General features: G+C 55.0%; 1 protein-coding gene across 2 annotated transcripts in view; it reads right to left on the bottom strand.

Moving 5' to 3' along the window:
- The window catches only part of PTK7 (protein tyrosine kinase 7 (inactive)), a 41,821-nt gene that overhangs the window by 8,634 nt on the left and 10,283 nt on the right, over positions 1–22,904 (bottom strand). For both annotated transcript variants that reach the window (XR_012041707.1, XM_072857196.1), the window contains exons 2-14: positions 7,705–7,998; positions 7,049–7,151; positions 6,402–6,592; positions 5,535–5,682; positions 4,391–4,521; positions 3,852–4,118; positions 3,489–3,622; positions 2,912–3,047; positions 2,659–2,778; positions 2,338–2,487; positions 1,918–2,068; positions 1,431–1,558; positions 960–1,163 (exon numbers count right to left, since the gene is read on the bottom strand). Coding sequence is in view for 1 of the 2 variants with exons in the window: in XM_072857196.1 (XP_072713297.1) it covers positions 960–1,163; positions 1,431–1,558; positions 1,918–2,068; positions 2,338–2,487; positions 2,659–2,778; positions 2,912–3,047; positions 3,489–3,622; positions 3,852–4,118; positions 4,391–4,521; positions 5,535–5,682; positions 6,402–6,592; positions 7,049–7,151; positions 7,705–7,998 (2,157 nt within the window). In the remaining variant the exon portion in view is untranslated. The remainder of the gene's footprint in view (positions 1–959; positions 1,164–1,430; positions 1,559–1,917; positions 2,069–2,337; positions 2,488–2,658; positions 2,779–2,911; positions 3,048–3,488; positions 3,623–3,851; positions 4,119–4,390; positions 4,522–5,534; positions 5,683–6,401; positions 6,593–7,048; positions 7,152–7,704; positions 7,999–22,904) is intronic.

The raw sequence follows: 22,904 nt of genomic DNA, 5'->3' as shown, positions 1-22,904 counted from the left end.
AACATGGAAGGGGCACTGCTGGCAGCTGTTTGCCAAAGCCACCAACTTAGCTAGCAGCAAAGGTATACAGGCCAGCTGTGGCCAGCTGCAGAGGGACACTGAGCACCAGGAGGTGCAGTCAGAGATAACAACACGAGGCCTGGGGAAAGCAACCCTAATGTCCCATCCACAGTGGTGAGCTCAGCCCTGAGCTGCCTGCTCTCTCTTCAGAGTGAGCTCCGGGGACAGGCAACTGAAACCAGTGGCACAGCTGGGAACAGGACACAGCACAGCGGTGTCACTCTGCAAACCTGGATGCACCAAGCTCTGTCTGGGGCTCCCCATCTCAGAAAGGTGATAGTGCAACCAGAAGAGGCACTCGCAGGAACGATCAGACATACAGAAGAGCTGTGTGTTCCAGTGCAGAGCTGATAGGTGACAAGCTTGAAAAGCAAAGAGATAGTTTTTTACATAACCTGTTATGCTCCAGAAGTCCTTGTTGGAGGATACTGTAGATGCTCAAAGCTTATATGGGTTTCAGAGATAACAGGGTGAGTTCACAGCAGAGTTCAGGGCTGTTCAGTGAAAAGTCTTCCCTCTAGCACCAGGAGCTGCTGAACTGTGATTCAAACAGACTGGCAGAGTACTACTATTTCATTACATTGCAATAGGGATACTGCCCTTCCCTTGGCAAAGGATGTATGTGATGCCACGTACAGGTGCTGGAAAGCAGGAGTGATACATAACTCAGCAGAGATGGCCATGATGTGGGGCTGGGATGCAGGTTTCACACTAACTTGCCTATTTCTCACCTGGCAGCAGGTCTCTGCCACCAGTCATAGCCAAAACCAAGACCAAGAGACTCCAGGGGTAAGGAGTCCCCTGTTCCCTGGGAGCTCCCTGCCCCTCAGCTCCTCCAGCCCAGGGGTCCCTCAAGGGGCCGGCAGTAAAGCCCGCACCACCAGGCATGCCGGCCTCACCATTCAGACACTCCATTTCAGGCTCCTCGCCCTCTGGATGCTTCTTCAGCCTCTTGGCTTTTCTCCGCTTCTTACAGTAGAACATCAGCCCCAGCACGATGATGATGTAGGCAACAGCTGCCCCCACTGAAAGCCCAATGGTCTGGATCATCTTGTAGGGTGTGTGGCTGCCAGGTCCCTCATCTTCTTCCACTGCCGGCTTGTCTGTGGGGCAGAGAGCACCAAACCCATGAGGGTGCAAGGGATTTCCCAAATCCTGCTCAGGAATGTGCTGGAGGAATAAGAAAAGCCCCCCCGCTACTGTGGCCAGCTCCTCGTCCAGCCACAGAATGCTGGGCACAGCCCACAGCACGCTGCGCTGCCATGTCTCCCTAGCAGGCATGACCTGACACGCAGCACCCACCAGTGGGGCCAGAAGCAGGGCCTAGAGCTGCCAGGAGGCCAGGTCCCAACGCTGGGCACCTTCCTTACCTACAACATATAGGAAGGCCTCGCGGTGCTTGATGTTGCAGCTGTTGCCGGCGATACAGGTGTATTTTCCAGAGTCCTCAGTGGTGACGTCGGAAATCACCAGGGAGCCATTGGGCATGATCTGAATCCTGCCAACCACATAGAGTCCTTTGCAAGCACCAGAGGACAGAGGCAGGCTTGGGGCATCTGCAGCCCCATCCCCCCAGGATGCCTCAGCCTCAGCCCCATATCCCCAGTGCAATCATCTTGAATCTCAGGCTGTGCAATGCTCAAGAACAAATGGTTGCAGCTCAACTGCAGCTTGGCAGGCTGTGGCAGAAAGGGTAACCCTGTGGCCAGAAGAGTCCTGGCCCTGGGATAGGGAGACAACTGACTGTGTGCCCCCCAAGCTGGGAACCCGAGACCACACCATCGGCACCTGCATGCTGGGTAGGCATGGGGAGCGCCATGCTGTGCCACATTTCAGTTTGAAATGGAGGCTGTGTACCTGGGCAGGAGCTTGCCAGGATCCAAAATCTTGTCCTTCCCCTTCCACTGGATGTGTGGCACGGGGTCCCCTTCTGCCTGGCACTGGAACATGGCTGTGTGCCCCTGGTACACCGTCGTGGGCTCTGGCTCTACCTTGAAGGTGACGTAAACTGAAGGCAGAGAGGCCAACACGAATGCTGTCAGCTCCTGGGAGAGGTGCTGAGCTCCCACAAGGGAGCAGGGCCAGCACTGGCACATGCCCTCTCGGGCTGTATGCAAAGCACTGACAAACCAGACACTCAAGTGCCATGGGGCAGAGCCTGGGGTCAGGCCAGACGTTTCTCTCTCTGCAGGGGCATGCCAGTTGGGTGCCACTCAGGCAAACCCACTGCAAGGCCAGCACAGCAGGAAACCCACCTGCCTACCGTAGAGCCCTCACCTGCTACCACGAGCTGCACAGTGGCACGGATCTCGCCTTGCGGGCTGTTGGAGGCAATGCACGTGTAGTTCCCTGAGTCACTCCTGCTCACCTTGTGGAAGGACAAGATGCCAGCGTTGTGGCTGACATGGGATGGCAGGCTGCTCCCATCTACAGGATGCAAGAAGAGGGATGCAGTAGTCATGCATGAAGCACTGTGCCACATGGCAGCCTCCCAGGCAGCTGCAGCACCACTGCTTCACCCATGTTGGAGGTGGGCCAACACAGAGTTCCTGGGGCCCCAGGTCAGAAACTGACATACTGCATCCAAATCCCCCTTACCCGTTTTAGTCCACTGGATGGTGGGTTTTTCCCGGCCGGTGGCTGAGCAGGACACTGTAACCTCCTTATCAAACTCCATGCACTGCAGCGGCTGGGGTGGCGGGGTGAACTTCAGCTTCTCTGCAAGAGACAGATGTGCTGTTAGGCACCCCCAGCCGCAGAAGGCACCAGACAGAGCTGGGGGTATCATGCCTGCATCCTGCCAGGCAAGAGCTCCCCAGAAAGGGAGGATGGGGAGTGCTTGTTAGCATACCTAGCACGTGCACCCGTGCGTATCCCTCGATGCTGCCTGCTGGCGTGCTGCTCACGCACTTGTACATGGTCCCATCATATACCTCCACATTGTTGATGCGCAGTGTCCCATTCTCGGAGATCTCAAACCGTGAGTCCTGCCCAGAGGGAGGGAGGGAGCAGGGCAGAAATGACACTGTCACCAGCCCTGGGCTCAGACCTTGCTTGTGGCACTCCTGACGCTCCACACGCCCACACCATGCCTCAGATAGAGACAGAGCCTCACACAGGGCTGTGTCTATGTGCTGAGACCCACATAGAGAACTGAGACAAGCTGCAGTGACATCTCTTTGAGGGACATCTCTCTTGTCACTGCCCCAAAAGCACAGGGCTGGCTGCCAGCCAAGTGGCTAGAGACAGCCAGTTGTGCACCTATACACCAGTAGGATGGAGATAATGCCATGAACATGGCCAGAATGGGGGTGACAGGGATGCTGGGCCTAGGAGCAAGGTGAGAAACACCAGCAACAGAGGAAGGAGCTGAGCAGGTGCCCAGCAGAAGTGCCCATGAGCGGCAGGGGCTTGCGCCATTGCCTCACCTCAGAGATGGAGATGCCATTGCGGTACCAGGTGACGGTGGGTTTCAGGGAGGCCTTGCTGAGGCAGTGCAGGTATCCCGGCTTGCTCTCCTCCAGCTGGCTGTCCTTGGGCATCTCCACCCACTTGGGTACCGCTGGACACAGAGGCAAGGGGTTACACAGGGCTGCTCACCACCCCTCTGTCCAGCACCAGCGCAGACCAGACAGGCAGGGGGCAGCCAGCCTTGGGGCCCTGCAGCCCAGCCATGAGCCATGTGCCTCTCTGTATCAGTGAGGTGATGCACCATCCTGCCACAGCTCACCCCAACCCCCTTATATCCAGCCCTTTTCTCTGCTCCCAGCCCTTCTCGGAAAGCTGCCTACTAGCCACAGTGATGCTCAGCTCCTGTTTCTTCTCTCCAGCCTTGTTGGCAGCATGGCACGTGTAGGTCCCTGCGTCCGACTCGGTGATACTGGTGAAAATGAGCTGGTCTGCCTCTTGGTACACCCTGCCAGCAGTGGGAACTCGTTCCTGGCTCCTCTCCCACCAGACCTGGGGCGTGGGTATGCCTCGTGGGGCAGTGCAGGCCACACGGTGCCCCTGGTTCGCCGTCAACACTTTTGGGGAGAAGGGTGCCATTTCTTCGATCTCTGAGAGGAGCAATAGACAGCAGGGCTCAAACAGGGCAAAAATGCGTAGCCAACCCACCAGCATCATCATCCCCATGGGAGGCACCAGTCGAGGAAAAGAGCACACAAGCTATGTTTGCTCCCCTCATCCAGGCAGCAAGGATGAGCCATTTCACAGATAAACCAAGCAGTTCTCCATGTACTGACCCATCGCTATACTGTCACATAGCTCCAGAGTGACACTGCAACTCTGGGACCCACTGCCCGCCCTGCCACCAGCCCCCGGACCTCACCTGCTAGCCGCAGAGTCGCCTTCAGCACAAGAGTTTTCCCCCTTTGCCCACGGCCAACGCACTTATAGACACCGGTGCTGCGAGCCCTCACCTGAGTGATCAGCAGGGAGCCATTGGCGAACACAGTGGTCCTGGACATGTGGGGAGAGGCAGGGCTCAGTGGGCATCTCAGCAGGACATGGGCCAGAGCCACAGCCCTGTGATGTCCTACATGAGCCCGTGGAACCAAGAGAGAGACTTTGTGCCTAGTCAAAGCTTCCTAGTGTGGAGGAAGCAGCACACGTAAACAAGGAGATGGTAGGACACATGCTTCATGGAGGAAATGAGCTAATAGAAGTCTCTTTCTTAGTGAAGAGCTGGCTCCCACCAAAAGATGCATCACCAAACTGGGCCAGCTCTGAAAGCTGGCACAGCCAGGAAAGGGGGTAGGGGGCACAAGGTGGCGCCCGGGAGCTGCCAGGCCACTGGGCATCTGGCACGGATAGCACCCCTTGCCTTGCACAGTCTGGCTGAGAGACATCCCGGGCTCCAGAATCACCATCCACGGTCAGCCTGGGTTGGGAGATGTCCCCAGCTCTGGGGATTGCTCCACGTGTAGGTGTCTGGGGCTAAGAAACATTCCTGGCTCTGGGGATCACCATGCACTGGTATCCAGAGGTGCAAGATAGCCATGGGTGCAGTGATCACTGTACAGATGTTGGGGCCTGGGAGGTGTCCCTGAGTCTGGGGATCACCACCTGTGTGCATCTGGTACTGAGACACATCTCTGATTCTGGGAATTGTCCTAAGTGGGCATCTGGGGCTTGAGCTGTCCCTGGCTCCACAAAATCACCACACGCAGACGTCTGGGGCTGGGAGACATCCCCAACTCTGGGGATCATCATGCATGAGCATCTAAGACTGACAGCCCCACAGACTCATTCGAGGACAAACTTGCTGAGTCCTATGCAGATAAAGGCCATGCACAAGTACCAAGGCCCTGCTAAACCCAAGCCAGCCAAGCTGAGAAACCAATCCCAATGGCCAGCCTGATGTTGAATGCTTGCCCTCGAGCATAGCCAGGGTTTGGCCTCTCTCTGTTGCTGCTGGGACACGGTGCCCCCTCTCCTCCCAGCCCTGCCCACATCACCGGGGTCCCTATTACTTGGATCTGTTGGTGATGGGGCTGTCTTCAAAGAGCCACTCCTGCGTGGGAGGGGGCACAGCTGCAAACTGGCAGTCAAACATGGCCTCTTCGTTCTTGGTCACGATGAGGTCCTGCGGGACGATCACCGCCTGAGGAAAGCTCTCGTCTGCAATGGCAGAGACCACAGGAGGGTGAGAAGAGCAGAGCGGCCTGTGGTGTCCCTTCACCAGTGCTCTGGGGGAAACTCAAAAAAGAGCTGGGCACACCCTGAGAGCACACTGCGGGCTTGAAGAAGGCAGACATGCCAGCATGGCTATAGTTACGCAGCCAGAGCCCAGGACTGCATGCGGTAGCTGCTCTGGGGAAAGCCCCTTCTGCTTCCAGCAAGGCCCTGAAGCACCCTGGGCTCCTAGCAAACACATCAAACCTGTCACTGGACTGCAAATTCCCTTGTCCAATTCCAAATACCTCTCTAAGGCCAACATCTCCTGCCTTCCCTGGGCCTTGCCTCCAAAGGCCAGTGGGGCATCTCACCCAGGCCGCACTGCAACGGCACTGGTATTAGCAAAACCAGCAGCACCTACAGCCTCCAGGGTCCAAACCTTATTGAAGGAAGGAGGACCCTGGTGCTCCAGAACCAGAGACGACAGCATAGACCTGCTCCAGAAAGATGCAGGGGCAAATTAACACCTGTAGACAGGGTAGAGCTCAAACCCGGCCAGGTGTGTCAGGCCTGTCTCTGGCCAGGGGCTTCGCACAGAGAAAGTCACACCAGCTTGACACTTCCCCTGCAGCCTGGCTCCCGCCCTGCAGCAGAGGGAAGGCTGTTAGCAGAGCAGTAAAACAGCCAAGCCCCCAGCCCCGAGCAGCTGGGACGCAACTCACCAATGATATTCAGCGTGAAATTGTTCTGGCTGCAGACGAAGCCGACGGCACTGCGGGCACAGCAGTAGTAGAGACCATTGTCATCAGGGCTGGTGCTCTGCAGGGTCAGCGTTCGCTCCTTGTTGCTGACAGAATAGGTGCTGCGGCCATCGGGGAGGGGAGTACCGTCCCGAAACCACTGCCACGTGGGGCTGCAAGACAGGGGCGAGAGAGTGACCAGGTGCAGGGCACCAGCAGGGCTCCCCAGAGAGCACGTGTGTGAAGGAGACAGCCCAGAGATGGCCCATTTCCCTGGCTCTCCGTCCCCACTGCTGGCCCCGACACAGACATGAAGCCATGAGACATGCAGCCAAGTGGATGGGACATGACTGGAAAGCAACGGAGAGTGACTGCAGCACACCAAGCAGCTCAGCGACTGGACTGTGACAGCCCGTCCTTACTGTGCTCCTCGCTATGCGGCTCTGAGGAAGCCATTTGCCTTCTCCCCCGGTGCTCAGCCACTGGCTCAATCCTGCCTTTCGCCTTCCCTAGACTCTACTGAATCCTCGCAGGAGAGAGGAGAAAGAGAGAGAAGGGGGGGGAAGAGTACGCAGCGAAGGTGCAGGGGGACCCCTGGCAGGGTCCACTCCTCAGGAGGCAACCCTTACCGTGGGTGGCCATCGATGTGACACCGCAGCACCACTATGGAGGAGGGCTGGATCTCAGCTACGCTGGCTGGCTGCTTCAGCACCACACTGCCTGTCTCAATCCCTGTGGGATCAAAGAATATCAACACAGCTGGCTCTCCAAACCTACAGAGCCCAGGTGGATGCCAACTCAGTAATAACCAGAGCAGGCAGCAAGGGCACAAGCATGCTTAGAGACACATAAGCCCTCAAGCCAGCATGGAGTAAAGGGACACCCACCCTGCAAATGTCCCACTTTGCCCTGTGTAGCTGTTCTCTGAGGGATAAGAGGGACTCTGAAAGCATCTGCAGTGCTCAGGACACACTTGGTGCAGTAACATCCCCATTTCATATATACAAATGGGGAAGGTGGCAGGAGAAAGCATCTCTGACAGCCTTGGGGACATCAGAAGATACAAGTGGCCTACAGGGCATGAAGGACACAGTAGCTGGAGAGGAATCCTACTTGCACAGTTCATGCTGTCCGATCCCTGTCTGACCACCACCCCCACATGCATTAGCAGGCAGCCTGGCAAAGCTGTTTCCAGTCTCAGGCCCTCCCAAGAGTGCTTTGCCCTGTCCATGGTGGGCAGCACCAGGCTGCACCATGTGCCTGGCTGCCCTCGCCCCACACTCACACTTGATATTGAAAGATGCATTGGCTGTGCGGGCCTCCTCCCCAGTGAGCAAGTTCCTCGCTACACACTGGAAGTCCCCAGCATCCCGGTGCCGATCAACAGCAGCAAACTGGAGGTTGCTGCCTTCCTTGAAGCGCTGCTCTGTGTCCTGCACAGGGAGCCCATTCTGCAGCCATTCAAACTCCACATCCGCTGGCTCCTCCACCTCGCAGCGGAGGATGGCGCTGCGGCCGTGCAGGGCATCCTGGGAGTACGGCTCCTTGGTGAAAAGGATCATTGCCTGAGTCCCCACAGCTGCAAGACAGAAAAAGGAGGGCACGTTTAGAGCATGGGGATGGCGAGAAGGGAGTAGATAAGCATGTGCTGTTCTCAAGGGTCTCCAGACAGCCGAAACCGCTGTGTTAGGAGAAACAGACCCCAAAGCACATCTGCCAAAAACAATCCCTGACAGGGGAGTTTAGACAGATCTGTGCTCAGATTCCAGCACAGCCGCTGTCTCTCCAGCAATCACTGGGACAGGGCTGCCTGAGCTTGCCACAAGCCAGGGGCAGCCCTTTGCTCCTGGGGGCCAGGGGCGTTAGGAGGCAGCTCCTGTGACCCACTGCTGAGTGCCACACTTCCAGCCTGAACAGAGAGGTGTGTTGCAGCATATGAGCCAGGAAGTCAGTCACCAAAACACTGGAGAGCAGGCAGCTTCCTGGGCAGTTCAGATGTTTCTTTGAGTTCCTCTTGTCCTGTTTTTTTGGGATGCGTCCTAAGTCCCAGCCATGCATCAAGATTGCCCCAGATCAGAAACACCCATAGACTGTTTCTAGGCTTTCCTCAAAGCTTCTCTCCTTGGGACCATGTCTCCATCTCACCTCCACATCCTCAGAAATTACCCAGAAAAAAACTGGTTTGGAACAAGGATTGTCCATGGGAATAAACACAGCAGCTGCTGGAGCACAGCACAAGAGGATGCAGCAGTGACACTCCAAGCTTGTGCTGGGGACTCAGCCCACTTGCAAGTAGGAGCGGAAACAAGAAATTGCAATGGTTGACCCCAGGGTCTGATAGCGGCCATGGGGTGGCTCTGGAGGGCTGGAAGCAACTCTCTGCAGTAGTGGAAAAGCCGAAGAATCCTCCTCCACCCACTAACCCCCAGCCAAGAGCTCAGGGTCCCAGGGGCAGAGCAGTCAGAGCTTCCCTAGGCATTGCCCGACGTGGCTGCTGAGGGACCATGCTAGCATATTCCTAAATCTGGCTGCTGCTTGGCCGCAGCCAGCCATGCAGGCGCTCTGCTCCGGTTACCATCTGGCTGCAGAAAGGAAAGCAGACAAAGGGCAATTCAGCACATGCTGATTGCTGTTGGACTCTGTTCCCAGCACCAAGCTCTGCAGGGAAAGAAGCCAAGCCAGGCGGATTTCGAGCATCTTAGAAGCAACCTCTCATGAAGGCGAACAAGAAAGTGGTCAAAATGGTGCGTTCCCACCACTGAAAGGAAAATGGCTTCAGAAGGTGGTTGCCTGGACGAGTTACATGAACAGGATCCAAGCCCAGCTGAAAGGCAGTTCCTCTTTGGAGGCTCAGCCACATCCTCCTGCCCGGTGTTTGTATAAAAGCCTGGTAAAGGGACACAATTTGATGGGACAGCTCAGTCACCCAGGTAAGGGATCCTGTTCTGAAGGGGATGTTTTGAAGGGGGCCTCTAGATCACCACATTCCAGAAAGCCTGAAGAGCCTTTTCCATGCTGGAAAGCCTTTGGAGCCTGCCACGTAGCACGAGTGCCAAGCAAAGCCTCTCTCACCTGCAGCCGCTCATGGGCACCCCAGTGCCAGCCATGCACTTCCTGCACAGCTAGCCTGAGCTCTCCCACTCACAGCGACAGCGAGGTGTAGACACAGGTGCTCATCCAGCACTGCTGCTCCCCAGGATGAGGCTCCAGTCTCCCAGCTCCAAGCACGTCACCCAGTAGCAGGGGCACCTCAGCCTGTGTCTGCTAACACCCTTTCCCCATAGTCCAGACAGAGAGAGCAACAAAGTCCTCCCATTGTGAAAACCACAGAAGCCTCTTCCCAAAGACACTGGGGCAGAAGAGACAGTAGTCCAGAGCCGAGAGGTCTTCCCTGCCTGCAGCCTTTGCAAGATGGGACTGTGGGTTCAATTCTAATTTTCAGCCACCCCAAAGAAGCCACCAGGAAGAGGGCAGCAAGGAATTGGGAGGTCACATGAACAGCAGTGCACAATGACATACCGCAGGGTCTAGGACGTGGACCTCGTTGCAGCCTGGCTTTCTACCTTCAGCATGCAATTGTGCCACTGACCTTGGTGTGCAGGCAACATTGCCAGGGGACTGTCCCCAGCCAGGTTAAGTCCCACAGCTCCTGGGTGGACATCACTTGTCAACTGCACTCACAGCATTTAAGGCCACCAGGAGTAGACACAGACTGACCCCTGTGGCCTGAATTACAGTGGGTCTCATATTAAGCTAAGCCCATCAGCATGCTGTGCTCCAAGGGTCAGCATGTCCAGTGAAGTTTCCATCATCAGCTACTGTGCACCTCCCCAAAAGACAGGAACTATCCATCACACCACAAGATGAACACATGCCCCAAGGCAAGACAATGTGTGGGAACATATGCTCTTACATAGGTACACACATCTAGTTCCCCACACATCAGATCTGCCTCACCAAGAACACTCAGCAGGGTAGCAACCACCCAACCCCATGCAAACACAGCTATGCACTCAACAGTGCAACAGCTCCAGAGCATCAGGAGCTAAGCTCATGCCAAAACAGGCTGCTGGGACAGACAGACAGGAGCAAAGGGGAACAGGACAGTCAAATCCACTCAGGTTTGAACCTACAGGAGCTGGATCTGTCCTTTTCCACAGATATGCTTCAGGGCACCAAGGCACATGTCCATCAAACCATACCTGTATGGTACAAAACACGTGCAAGGTGGGAGTGTGCATTAGGAGAGCTCATGAAGGAGATGGATCCTCTCGTGAAGGAGTTCTCCTCTCGCGGTCTCAGCATCCCAAAACCTTTCACAGTCTACTAGTTGTGCTAGTGCTGGAGTTAGTGATGAGGCACCTCTCTCTGAAGGTATAGGCCATCAGGGTATTAAGACACGATATTTTAAATTAGGTGTGCTTCTAGCATTAAATTGTCAGCATTAGCAGTATAACACTAAACAGCAGCAGAACTGCTTTCGCCCCATCACTGCAAGCACAGCTGTATTTCACTCAGCGCTGGTCAGCTGAGAGCTTCAGCAGCTTCATCACATGCATCCTGCTGCCTCAGCATCCCCCATGTCCAGGCAGGAAGACATGGCTCTGTGGACAGGGGACATGATGAAGGCTTGGCACAAGCTCCACAGGGGATGCAGGAATTTTACAAGGTGTCAGAAACACTGGGATCCAGCTCCCTGGTGAAACATGATAAATTATTTATGTCCTTATCTTCCATCCTGGGGAAACGGACACAACCATTTCAGCTCAAGCGAGATCCCTGTGATGAACGTCTCATGAGCACAAGTGCCAAAGCAAACTGGGCTAAATAAGTGTTAAAGTGCGATAAGAGCCATAAACTTGTGTTTTGTTTTGACAATAGCATCCAAGGTGCCATGGATGGACCGGCTGCACATGCTGGAAACTACTGTCCCAACCATATATCAGATTTGGGCTGCAAGGAAAGACTGGTAGCAGCTAGATGTGGTCCAGATATTTTGGGGTGAAAGACATCAGAAGCCCAGAGCCGAACACAGCTTTTCACAGTACTCTAAATGCAGAGCACCAGGGCCGAGTGTTCGGAGATGGGAAGTGCTGCACTTGCCCATGAAAGTTGTGCAAGCCCTGGTCCAGGAAATGGCTGCAGTCAGCAGGGTTCATGCATCCCCTCCACCTCGTCTGGGCTTTTGGGACGGAGGCTCAAGAAAGCTGTCCAAGCAGAGGGCTATCTGTGTGGGATGCCATTATGCCAGAGTTTGGATAAAACATGTATAAAGCCAACAGACATCACCACCTGTACTGAATGAAGAACAAAATGCCTCTGCTTGTTCCACTCACCCAGCTAGAGGACCTCCCAGCACCACTGTGTGGCAGAGCCATGGTCATGCATGGCTTAGCCATTGGAGGCTGCTGGAACTGCCCGAGCTGGCAGATGAGAGAGGTCTTGTAGCACCTGGTGGAGAGCAAAGGCCACCCCTGCTCAGTCTGACTGGACACCTTCACAACAGCATGTTTCTGCTGTGGTTTCATGAGCTAACCTGGGCTGGGCTGCATTGTTAGGAGCTGCTGAAAGAAGCAAAATGACTCTTTTTCTTCCCTTAGCGAGAGCCATCCCAAAAAATACCCAGCAACACTAAGTTTGTTGGAAGTCAGCTTAGCAAGCCCAAGCCAGTGCAGAGCTGGGCCAGCCACAGTCCCGCAAAGCCAACGTCAAGCAGCAATCCCAAATGTGTGCGCTGGCAAACACCCCCTCTCTGCATACATATGTGACACAAGCCACCCCTGGCTGGGAGAAAAAGAAACCCTGAACACATGTTTCTGGCCTAAAACCATTTCAACTGCGGCTACGGAAAGCTTTTCAGGAAAGCTTCAGCCAGATTAGATAAACACATTTGAAATTCAGCACACTTGAAACACCCAATGGTGTTTTACCCAAAGGATATTTAATTGAAATTCAAACCCCTCCTGTTGAGGTAAGAGATGAAGGTTGAGTGAATTGTGTAGGGAAGTCGAACTGGTACCTACAGGTCCCCAGGATATCATTCCCACACACCACAGAACAAATCATCTGCAGGGAGGGAACAGGCACCAGCAGGACACACAAGGATGGAGAGAAGAGGAGGCTCAGATCACATCCCGACTCTGAGAGCATACTTACGACAAAGATCTGAATGCAGGAACACAGCATCCTTCATGCAGAGGTATCCCCCTGCTCAAAATTAATTTCATTTATTTAAGGAGGCAAACAGCAGCTTCCCAGGAAGAACACTCACACTAACACCTACATTGCCAGCCTGAATTTCTACCAAGTGTATCTCAATTCACTTTTTGGGCTTGGGATGTCCCCAGGACTCGGCCATTGCAGCCTCCTCCAAAGGCCACAGTGGGCTGAGCACGTGCAGAGCATTTCAGGGTGACAAATAAAACCAGCAAAGCTGCATCCAGGACAGGCTTTGTGAGTAATGCTATGAAGTTAGTCACTGCTGCCTGAAGCTCTGCGGAGTGAGTTTTCAATCCTATGAGCTTGCCAAGGAGCAAAGGGCTCTCCGCAACTCCTGCAAAGGAGACCCAGCCCCATGGTAGCCAACCCCCTCGAGTGCTGCCACAGCCTTACTGCAGCGATTTGGCAGCAGACTGCAGCACAGCCTGGGAATGGCTTTGGTTTGGGGCCATCCTCCAGAACTAGAAAAGTGAGAGACATCAGTGTTGCTGTTTTCATCAGCCAGAGCTGTAAGAAAATGCATCAAAAGAGTAATAAGGATCTGAGGGAGCCACGGTGGAGCTGGGGGCTAGCACCAGGAAGCTGGGGCTGAAGTTTTGGGGGATCCCACATCCCTGTTCCCACCTGGGCAGCACCAGGTTTCGTACATCCCAGGCACAGAGACACCGTAGGGCTCTTGGGGAAGGAGGTGGCAGCAAGCTGCCCAGCCGTGTGTCTCAGTGCTTACCTCTGAGGCTTGACCCTGTCCTCCCACACTGTGCCGTGGAGCGAGCCGGGCAACAGGCAACGAACCTCATGGACTGCAGACCCTCGTAGGGTGCTGGGCTTTGTAATCATGCAGACACAGCCAGAAAATGTGTGGGGTGGCAGGACTCGCCCCTGGGTAATCAGCCATCTCTAAGACTATATTTAGGGCTGCAGCCGAGAGGGTCTGTGGCCCTGGTGTAGCCTGGCCAGGCCTGGCAGTGAAATCACCCAGCCCACCTTCTGCACCATACCAAGAGGCCTGAAAACACTACGGATGCTGCCTGGTGAGTCTCTGCCATGGCAGCAAGCCCAAACCTTCATGCCCGTCCTTCATGCTGCAAGGGCACGGGGCAGCATTACAAGCCAGTCCTCGACCCAAGCCAGGTTTTCCAGCCACTGCTTAATGCATCAGTGCCAGTCCCACACTAGCGCTCGCCTGGGGACACTCCAGTAGCCCAACCCCATCTGGGTGCTGCAGAGCAACTGTGGAAGCTGGAGAGACCAGGCAGCACATCTCCTGCCCTGCCTGACAGGCCGAGTCGCCTACATCTTGAAGCAATCCAAAAATCGTTGTCTCCTTGCCTAACGACATCGCTTGGGAATGCAGCCTCAACCACAAGGCCTTCAGCTCCTGCACAGCCCCCGATCCCTGCTGTCTCTGCAGCCATCTCACTCACCTACAGCCATGCTGGGGAAGCAAGAGGCAAGTTGGCTGGCAGCGGCGTGTGCCGCAGCATGGCAGCCCCCTGCCTGCCCGGGGCACTTGCACTGTGTGGCAGTTGTGGAGGAAAGAAAGCCAGCACAGATCTCAGCAGGTGATGGCTAGCCTTGGCAGGCATTTGCCATGGCTGCGGTGCCAGCAGAGCTGAAAGCACACTGCAGTGCTCCACATCCCCAGCCCCACGGGAGATCCATGCTCCCCCCAACCCCGAGCTGCCCACCCCCAGGCATAGCCAGTGCCCAGCTCCTGGGCACCTCCTCACAGAGCTAAAAGAGCTCTGCACAGAGGAAAGAACGGGAAAAGGAAAGGATCCATTTCACTTTGTACCCAAAAGAGCCTAGATTACCAACCTCTTGAGACACAACAGCTGATGCAAGGATATGAGTAATCCCAAAGCTGCTTGCAACCAAACAAGGCATTAAAAGCATGGGAATGGGGTTTGGGAGAGGGCTTTGTGCAAGTTTAAGGTTTCCTGGTTTGGAAAGCAAGCCCAGCACTGTGGGGCTTCTGCAGCTTGTAGCCTAGCCCCACTCTCCAGCCAGGCCCCAGGAACATTATTCTGCAGACTTGCTTCCAGGGGCACTTCAGCAAAGTTCACCCTTGCTCAGCTCAGCCAGATGTGCAAACCAGCTCCTTTAATGCTCTGCATCTGGAACAGCAGATTAGAGGAGCTGCAACTCATCTGCAGTGCCCCATCTGGGCAGCAAAGCCCAGAGCACCCAAACTGCATCCTTCCTCCCCAAAGGGGAACCATCCTCCTCTTCTCCCCTGCCAGCAGGACGCCTCAGATCTGCCCCAGCTGTGGACGGAGACAGCTGGCTTACAGGAAACAAACAAAACGAAGACCCACAGGTACCAGGATGCAACAGAAGGATCTAGCTGCAAAAACTGGCACAGCCAGCTCACTCAAGGAGCATTTCTGGCAGAGGACATGGCTGTCCAGCATCTGTTCTGGCCTCTCAAAGCAGAGAGGACCTCAAATGCTCCCATGCCAGAGCAGGGGAGCTCACAGCTGTCCCAGCTCCACTGTGGAGCCAGTGCTCCCTGGGGATGCACAACTAGCTTGCAAGTCTCAGCCCTGAGGTGGGAGATGGATGTATTTACACCACCAGGTCAGCACCTAACTAGACAGAGCTTGGTAACACACTGCTAAATATTTGTTCCCTGTTGGTTTTCTTTAATAGTTAGCAAAGATGCCATGTTCCCTAGGAAGACACTGCTGCAGCACACAGGCGGGGAGCCTGCTCTCCCTGGCTCCCCAAACCTGCAGGGCCCTTTGTAACACCCAAGGGGCAAGGGGCACAGCAGCTCACCTGGGGAAGGCCCTGGGTACCTTGCAGCAACCACAGTGCACTTTCCTGCAGAGAGGAGGCCGGGGATACAGCTGGCAGAGAGGAGGGTGACCTCGCCAGAGATGCCCTAGCCCCCACCACTAACTTGAGGTGGGCAGACAGAGTAGCCCAAGTCCATCCCCAGGCTGCAGCCCTTCAGCCTCAGACTGAAAGAACAGGATTAAGAGACACTTTCACCACTTTTTACCAAGCGACCAACTCTAGATGTGTCAGATAATTAAACCTCAGCAAAGCAAGGTGGCAGCGATAGCTTTTTGCCACCTGGGAATCCATTGCTGATGTATCACTACACCACCATATCCACACTATGACCTTTGTGCTTCTGCCACTGCCATTGCTTGGACCATCGAGGAAACAAAGCCACCGCAATCAACCCAGCAGCAACAAAGGCTATTCCTCTTCGATAAGGAGTCACTAAGGGAAAAGGAAGGTTTGGATGAGCTAACGCACTCTGGACTCGTATCACTCTGCAGCACTTGCTCCCAGCTCTGTAGACCTGAAACAAGGTAAGGAAGACAGAGGCAGAGCATTGCTTTGAAGCTGCCATTGGATCCCTCAGCAGCATGCTTAGCTGCTGCTCACCCCAAGCAAAACCAACAACCCAAGCTACAGCTACGAAGACCACCTGGCTCCCTGCAAGCCTAGGGGCAGAGCTCAGGGCCACATGAAAGGCAGCCCTGGAAGGAAAAGAGCATCAAACCTCAGCAGAAGGGACTGAGAAGCTCACACTCAGGCCCCATGTCCAAAGGAGCTCAACATGGGATGGACACAGATATCCCTAAACACAGGACTCATTTATTGCCATGTTCTCTGGGAAAGATATGGGGCCACAGCAGCAGCCTGATGTCAAAGGCAACCATAGGCATATTTTCAGAAAAGACCATGACCTGTGCTCCATCTCAAGGCCACAAAAGGCACAGCAGGGATCATGTTAGGGTTTGGGGTCCTGGACTCTCACAGGTGTCAATAACACATTCCCAGAAAGTATTATCAAACAGGTCTTGTCTTTAGGAACAATGTATTAAATATCATTGTCTGCAGGCAGCAATTCCTTCTGTTGCCAAGTCCTCAGGAATGGCTCCAATGCTGGGGCTTTGCTTTTAGCCACTCTCGGATCAAAGAGCAGCAGAGTCTGGGTTCAAGCCCCGGCTTGCTTCCAAAAGCTGGGCAATCAAATCACCAGGCTGGAGCATCCCAAGCTCGCTGGTCCAGAGGAAGCACTGAGCCCCCTGTGAGAACAAGGCTCCACTCATTGCAGGCAGGTTTAACTCCTCATGTGCTGGGTGTGCACTCCTCACCAGCAGCTTAGCCCATGCCAGGCTTGGCAGCAGTTCCTACAAGGGAGCAACATTCCAGACACCGAAGCACTGCTAACGCTCAGGACTGCAATTCTCACCTGACAGCCTTTCCTTCCTGCTGCAGCCAGGCACTGCATGCGTAGCCCTGTTGTCCCTATGACATCTGGGCCCCAATGGACTCCACACATTCCTCCTTTTCTCTCTCTTTCCCATCCACAATCATCATCTCAAGTTGTCAGCAGCACTTCTTTGCTTGCCTGTAGCACCCAGACTCCTTCCAACCCAGCCTCTGCTGCAAACAGCCACGTCTGCAGAGAAGCAAGCCAGCCCTCCCCAAGCCAAGGGAGCCACAAAGAGCAGCACGCAGTAAAACCACTTGCCTGGCCTCCTGTCCTGCCCTCTCTGCCATCACTGGACCAGCCAAGCACTTACTACCTTGATCCCACCTCCTGCTCCCCTTCCACTGCAGCCCAGAGGATGCAGGCTGCTACAGAGCAAGTCATGCACACCAGCATCTGCTCTTTGTCCTCACGAGGATCTCAGTGAGCACAGGGCCCCATACAGACCTCCCATTCATGGCTCAAGCAAGCCATGTGTTTCCTGGCACAGCTCATTATGAACATGCTCCTATAAAAGCAGATTTTTGGCATGCCAGGACTGGGAACAACACATGGGTCAGCTTTTTCTCCCCTCCTGGTCACAAACACAAAGCCAGCAGGCTCATTTGCACCAGCTGAAGCTGTAGAAGCAGGCAAGAAAAATCATGAATGCTTAATAACACAAGCAACCCCCCCGCCTCGTGGGTCAGTCCCTATAGCCACATAAAGCAGCTGCTCGGAGCACGCCTGCTCCACACACAGCCTATTCCACTGCTTAGCAGATACCGTGGAAACAGCAGCCAAGCCAAACACCCAGAGAGATTTGCATCTCCCAATTATTTCCAGCCAGCATGTTCCTCTGTGCAAGGGGTTCCAGTTGAGAAAGCCTCTCAGACGGGTAGAGTTGCAATAAACCACTCTCTCCCACCAGGCCAGATGGAAATGGTTTGATGCAGGCAAGGAGCTCTGAACACAGCAGGCTTGGTCTGATCAAGCCCAACATCTGGAAAGTCTTTGGGCACCCATCATATAAGCCTTTAAAAACTATGTCATTTCCCATTCCAGTTAAAGTAAAACCAAAAACTCACTCTGCACCCAGGAAAAAAAATTATTCCTATTTGAGTCCCCAGTGCAACTGGATCGGTACAAAACAGCATTTCCAAGAAATGCTCAGCTAGAGTGGCTTTGGCTTCATGAGCTGGGAGGACTGCACCAGCACCTAGGAGCTCCAGGTCTGGGGTAAACACAGCATGGTCATACTGGGGTGGATCAAGGTGATGAGGGACTTGGGAAAACACCATCTATTGGCCCCTACCCAGGTGTGTACCACACACCTGGATCCAACAGCCCTGCTCTGAGAGTGTGGGTCTGCTCAGATGACCACCGAGCCTCTCCCTTTCATGGCGGTTTGCTCTGGACTCGCAGGAGACGTGATGCCTGCACATCACCACTTCATGCCAGTTATCACACCACCACACAGGCCATGCATCTAGTTCTCCGCATGCTCCGTGGAGGGCCACATCGAATCAGCCTGTAGCACAGCCATTTGTATCCATGAGCAAAGTTTCAATTGCAAAGCACCCAGATACGCAACCTTCCAGGTGGGATTTACTGATCCAGAGGAGAAGCAACCCAGGATGAAAGTAGGCACAGAGGCATCCCCATCCTGTAACAGCTGGGGGCATCTGCTTATCCCACAGTACTTGGCTGTTTTGCTTGGGTCCCAAATGGAAACTGCAGAGCTGGTCCACTCTTTCCTCACCTCCATACCCGTGTGCCAATGCAAGATTACATCTGCCCAGACCCTGGCCACCCTCACGGACCCCACCAGGAGCCCTATGACGTATGGCAAATGCAAGCCCTCGTTTGGAAACATCTTGGCTGCTGGCCTACCAGTGAGCAATAATTGCTCTGCAATGGGACTGCAGCCCGAGCTCGCCCCTGGTGGCTCACAGCACCTCTCTCCACTACCTCTGCATGGAGGGGTGCTTTTAAATACAGGCTCCAAGCAACCCTTGAGAAGCCAACTCAGCCCTTCAAATCAAGCTTTAGAATTAAAAAAAGAAAAGCCACAAACACTTAGCGCAATTCCCATTAGCCCCCCCCAGAACTGTTCAGAGAGGCTGCAAGCTGTGGGGGATTTTCTCCCCTGTGGTTAGCAACCCTCCCTGCCCCTCCAGGCCCACGATCCCATACTTGGGAACGGCTAAGCCCAATTTCTGAGCAATTATCACAAGAAACCAGACCGAAGCCACTGGAGTTTGAACACTGTAAATCAATTGCTGGAGCAAACGCTGAGGCAGTGCTTGCAGTAACGTGCTGGGGTGCAGCTGGCCATGGGAAGAGCTCGCTGCCACACACAGCGGGGGAGGTGTCTGCAGCCTCCATTGCACACAGCCCCAGTCCCAAAGAAGGCAGGAACTGCTCACGCATGTGCCGCAGGAGAAAAGACCAGTATAACTGAGAAAAAGGCTCAGCACAAGGACAGTGAGCCTAGGTACCCAGCTGCAGACTCCTGATGGCTGACAGCACATGCCAGGATAGTCAGGCTACCCTGACACTGACCTCACTTACCCACCCAGTTCAAGCGAGTTTGGGGCTTCCCCACCTCTGTTCCTCACACTGCCCATCCTGCTTCCCCAGCACAGACCCTGTGAATCCCAGCTCCCTCCCCAGCCACACAACCCTCAGGCTTGCTTCCTCCAAGACCATCCTGAGCTCAGTTTCGTAACTCTGCCATAGGAGCTCTGCAGCACCTATGCTCCACAGCTCCTTGCCTTCATCCTTGCACCGACAGCAAGCAGAGACCCTGCTTTCCTGTGTGCTCAAAGCCAAGCAGCAGGATAAGAGAAGAGCCACCCCAAAGCAACGTGACATAACAACCTCTGCAGTCAGGGACAGGGCGGTGGTGGGGAGCGATGTCCAGGGCATTTCCCGCTGCACAACCTAGCTGCTGCTCTGGCAATGAGCAAGAACAGCAACAAGGGTGCTACTCTGCAGCCACAGAGCGATGGGAACATTATGGGAGGTTCCTTCTCATTCCCAAGCAGAGCAGGGCTGCTGCCAAGCAATACCCCACTCCAGGCTTACTTGGGCTGGTGGGACAGCCACCATGCTGCACAGTTTGTCTCCAAGGCTGAGGGACTCACTAGTGGTCTTTAGGGTATGGAGGATGTGTCTGAGCTGAACTGCTAGCTATGCCTTTGCCCCACAGTCTCTCCCAACATCTCAGCACCTTGCTCAAAGAGGGGAAAGCTGGAGCAAGCCAGGGAAGTCCCAGTGGTAGCTAAGCTCCTTGGCTCCCCACAACAGCTGGGCCTGCTGAACCCAAACAACTGGCCTTGGCCCCACAGGAGGCCCCTGTCTATCCTGGGAGCAGGTTGACACCACTCTGAGCCGTGCTCTGCAACAGGGCTGAGCCCGTGCTCCTGGCGTCCGCTGCAAGAGGAGGCACGGGCATCTCTGGGGGGACACACCTGGTCCCAGGGAAAGGATGCCATTCTGTTGGGCCACTGAGGCAACCAGGTGGTCCCACGCCCCTAAGAGAAGTCCATGTACCCTTCCTGAGCCCCCACCCCAGAAAACCAGCCCAAGCCACAAGCGCAGTGCCGGGGTAGTGCAGCTGGGAGGGAGATAAGGCAGAGTTAGCAGCCAGACCACAGCTTCTCCTGCCCGAACGCCCGGGGTACAGGCGAATGCTGACAGCTGTCTGCACCACTCGGCTTCTGGCTTGTGGAGAAGAAAGCTTGCTTTGGTTGGGCAGGTGGGCCTGTGCCTGGTTGCTGAGCAGCGCAGGCAGTGGTGGCCATGGGACCCCAGGAAGGCCAGGACAGTATCTTGGTGGCAGATAAACACAGACAGAGGAACAAGTGAGACAGGAAGGCCACAAGCCCAGTGCAGGAGCTGGGAATCCTGCTGGCTCAATTAAACCATCTTTAATGGCGTGTCAGCCAAAGGCTTCCAAGCAGACATCGCCAGCTGCGTTGCCAAGCCCCAGTGAGAAACACAAATACTTTAAGGGTGACTCAGCACCAGTGACAGGCTTGCTGCACCCACCGGTCCTGCCAACCGACTCTCCCAGGCTTGCTCAAAGCCCTTGAGCAATTCCCTGACTTCCTCAGAAACACGGATTTATAGCTGATGTGTGCTACTGGCAGCGCATGGCAGGCTGGAGATGCAGCTGATCTAGAGACTGAGCTCTCTGGCTGGCACAGCAAAGGTATTGCCCTTTTCTCCCATGAAAGGAAACATGGCATTCAGGCACCAAGTGGAGCCAGGATGAGCTGCGTGCTCCCTGTGCAGTGGCCTCGAAGGATGACACTTCCCCCACAATTTAAGCAAGGGGCATGTGAGAATGCAAAGGTCTTTACCAAGCAAAACCCCTCTGGTGGTAGAGGAGAGGCCAGGTGGTGTTGAACAGCCAGCAGTAGGTCCTGCCAGCGGGGAAGAGCTGTGACAGAGCTGACTCAGGGCTCAGCGCTCCCTGCCCTGGGGCTGGAGGCGAGACCCTGCAGCAATGAGGCTTCGTTGCTTCACCCACAAGATCCATGTGGCTGAGAACTCGTCCCATGCTAGTTGGGGCCAGCATCTCCAGATATCACACGAGTGCTCACCGCTGCATCCTCACACCCCTTCACTCAGGCTGAGGGCCGAAGGCTGACGTTGCTCCTGCCATCCCAAGCCTAGCCAAGAGGGATTCCTCCACAACAGTGCTGTGTGTGCAGAGGGAGCCCCTGGCCAGGACTTCACGTTTTTCCTGTTCCAGCTGAAATGCCGTTCCAGGAGATGATGGGAAAAAACAGAACAAGCTCCATAAAGCTGCCTGGTGCTTCCCTTCAGCAAACAGGAGCCCCAGCCAGCTCAGAGAATGGAAACTCAAGCTGCAGAGACAAAAGGGGGGCGGGGGGGAGGAGGCCAGGGCAAGGGAAGCAGTGTGAAGAGAAGAAGCACGCACATGAGGCCTCCAAGCAAAGCCAGCCACTTCATCAACACACTGTCAGAGAAGACAAGGCTACCGCTCAGAGCCAGCTCCTCTCCATGCATTGAGGCCGTCGGGTCAGCACCTGAGCCAAGGCTGTGCTGGGCACGGCATACTCCTGCCAGCAAGCCCTCCTCGCTCTCCCAGGACTGTTTGTTGGAGAATGAAGCAGATTTGGCACTGAAGCTGCCTGAGTGAGCTGCTTCTCTGCATGCTGCCACCAAACCCACTGGAAGGAGGAAAACCTCCCCAGTACCACCCAAACCTGTGCTGGCTCTCAGATGTACTTAGTCAGGACGTCTTGCAGATCTTGCTTTCTGAGAGGGCCAGGTGGGAGGGTTACAACTTTATCCGGCAGACACCAAGCCAGACATGGCTCACCAGCAAGCTCCACAAACACCCTGAGAGCAACAGAGCAGGGACAGCAGCTGGGGGTGCTGACAGGGGGAGAGAGGGTGCAGACAAAAACTCAATCTACACCAGTGCAAGTACCCTTGCTGTCCCCTTCTCCATTTTGCTGACAGCTATATGTTTACACTATCTACAGGGACTTCAAGCCCACCCATAAGCAACCCTCCAAGGAGGACTCAGAGCTGGGGACAAAGGGACAGCTGCACTCCTGAGCCTTGCGTGCAAGGAAGCAGACAGGGAGCTTATTTATCTCCCAAGCCCTGCTCTGGGATAAATATTTTAAATCTCTCTCCAGGTCACGGCAGTATATTTACAGCTAAGTTTCCCTTAGTTATCTGCCTGTAGAGACTCAGATGGATTTGCCACGAAGCCAGGAAGATCCAGCTGGCCAAGCTCTCCAGACAGCTTATAGCTCATGGGAGAAATGGCTCATCCAGCGCCACAGTCTTGAAAATGACACCCATGCCATGGCAACTGCTGCAGGGATTCAGTTGTGCACCCCTGCATGCAGCTGCCTCTGCGTGGCCCACACACAAGCATGCATCCAGCCACTCCGCCTTCCCTGGAGCAAGGGGATGGCACAGAGGCTGGGGGATGCCACATACAGCACTACATCGGGGGCAATCCTGCAGCCATACTCCCCACAGAGCAAGGCTGCACC

Source organism: Ciconia boyciana, chromosome 3, assembly GCF_034638445.1.
Source record: "Ciconia boyciana chromosome 3, ASM3463844v1, whole genome shotgun sequence".
NCBI classification, from domain to species: Eukaryota; Metazoa; Chordata; class Aves; order Ciconiiformes; family Ciconiidae; genus Ciconia; species Ciconia boyciana.
Note: the sequence above shows the minus strand (reverse complement) of the source record. Positions and strands in the feature narration are given on the sequence as shown.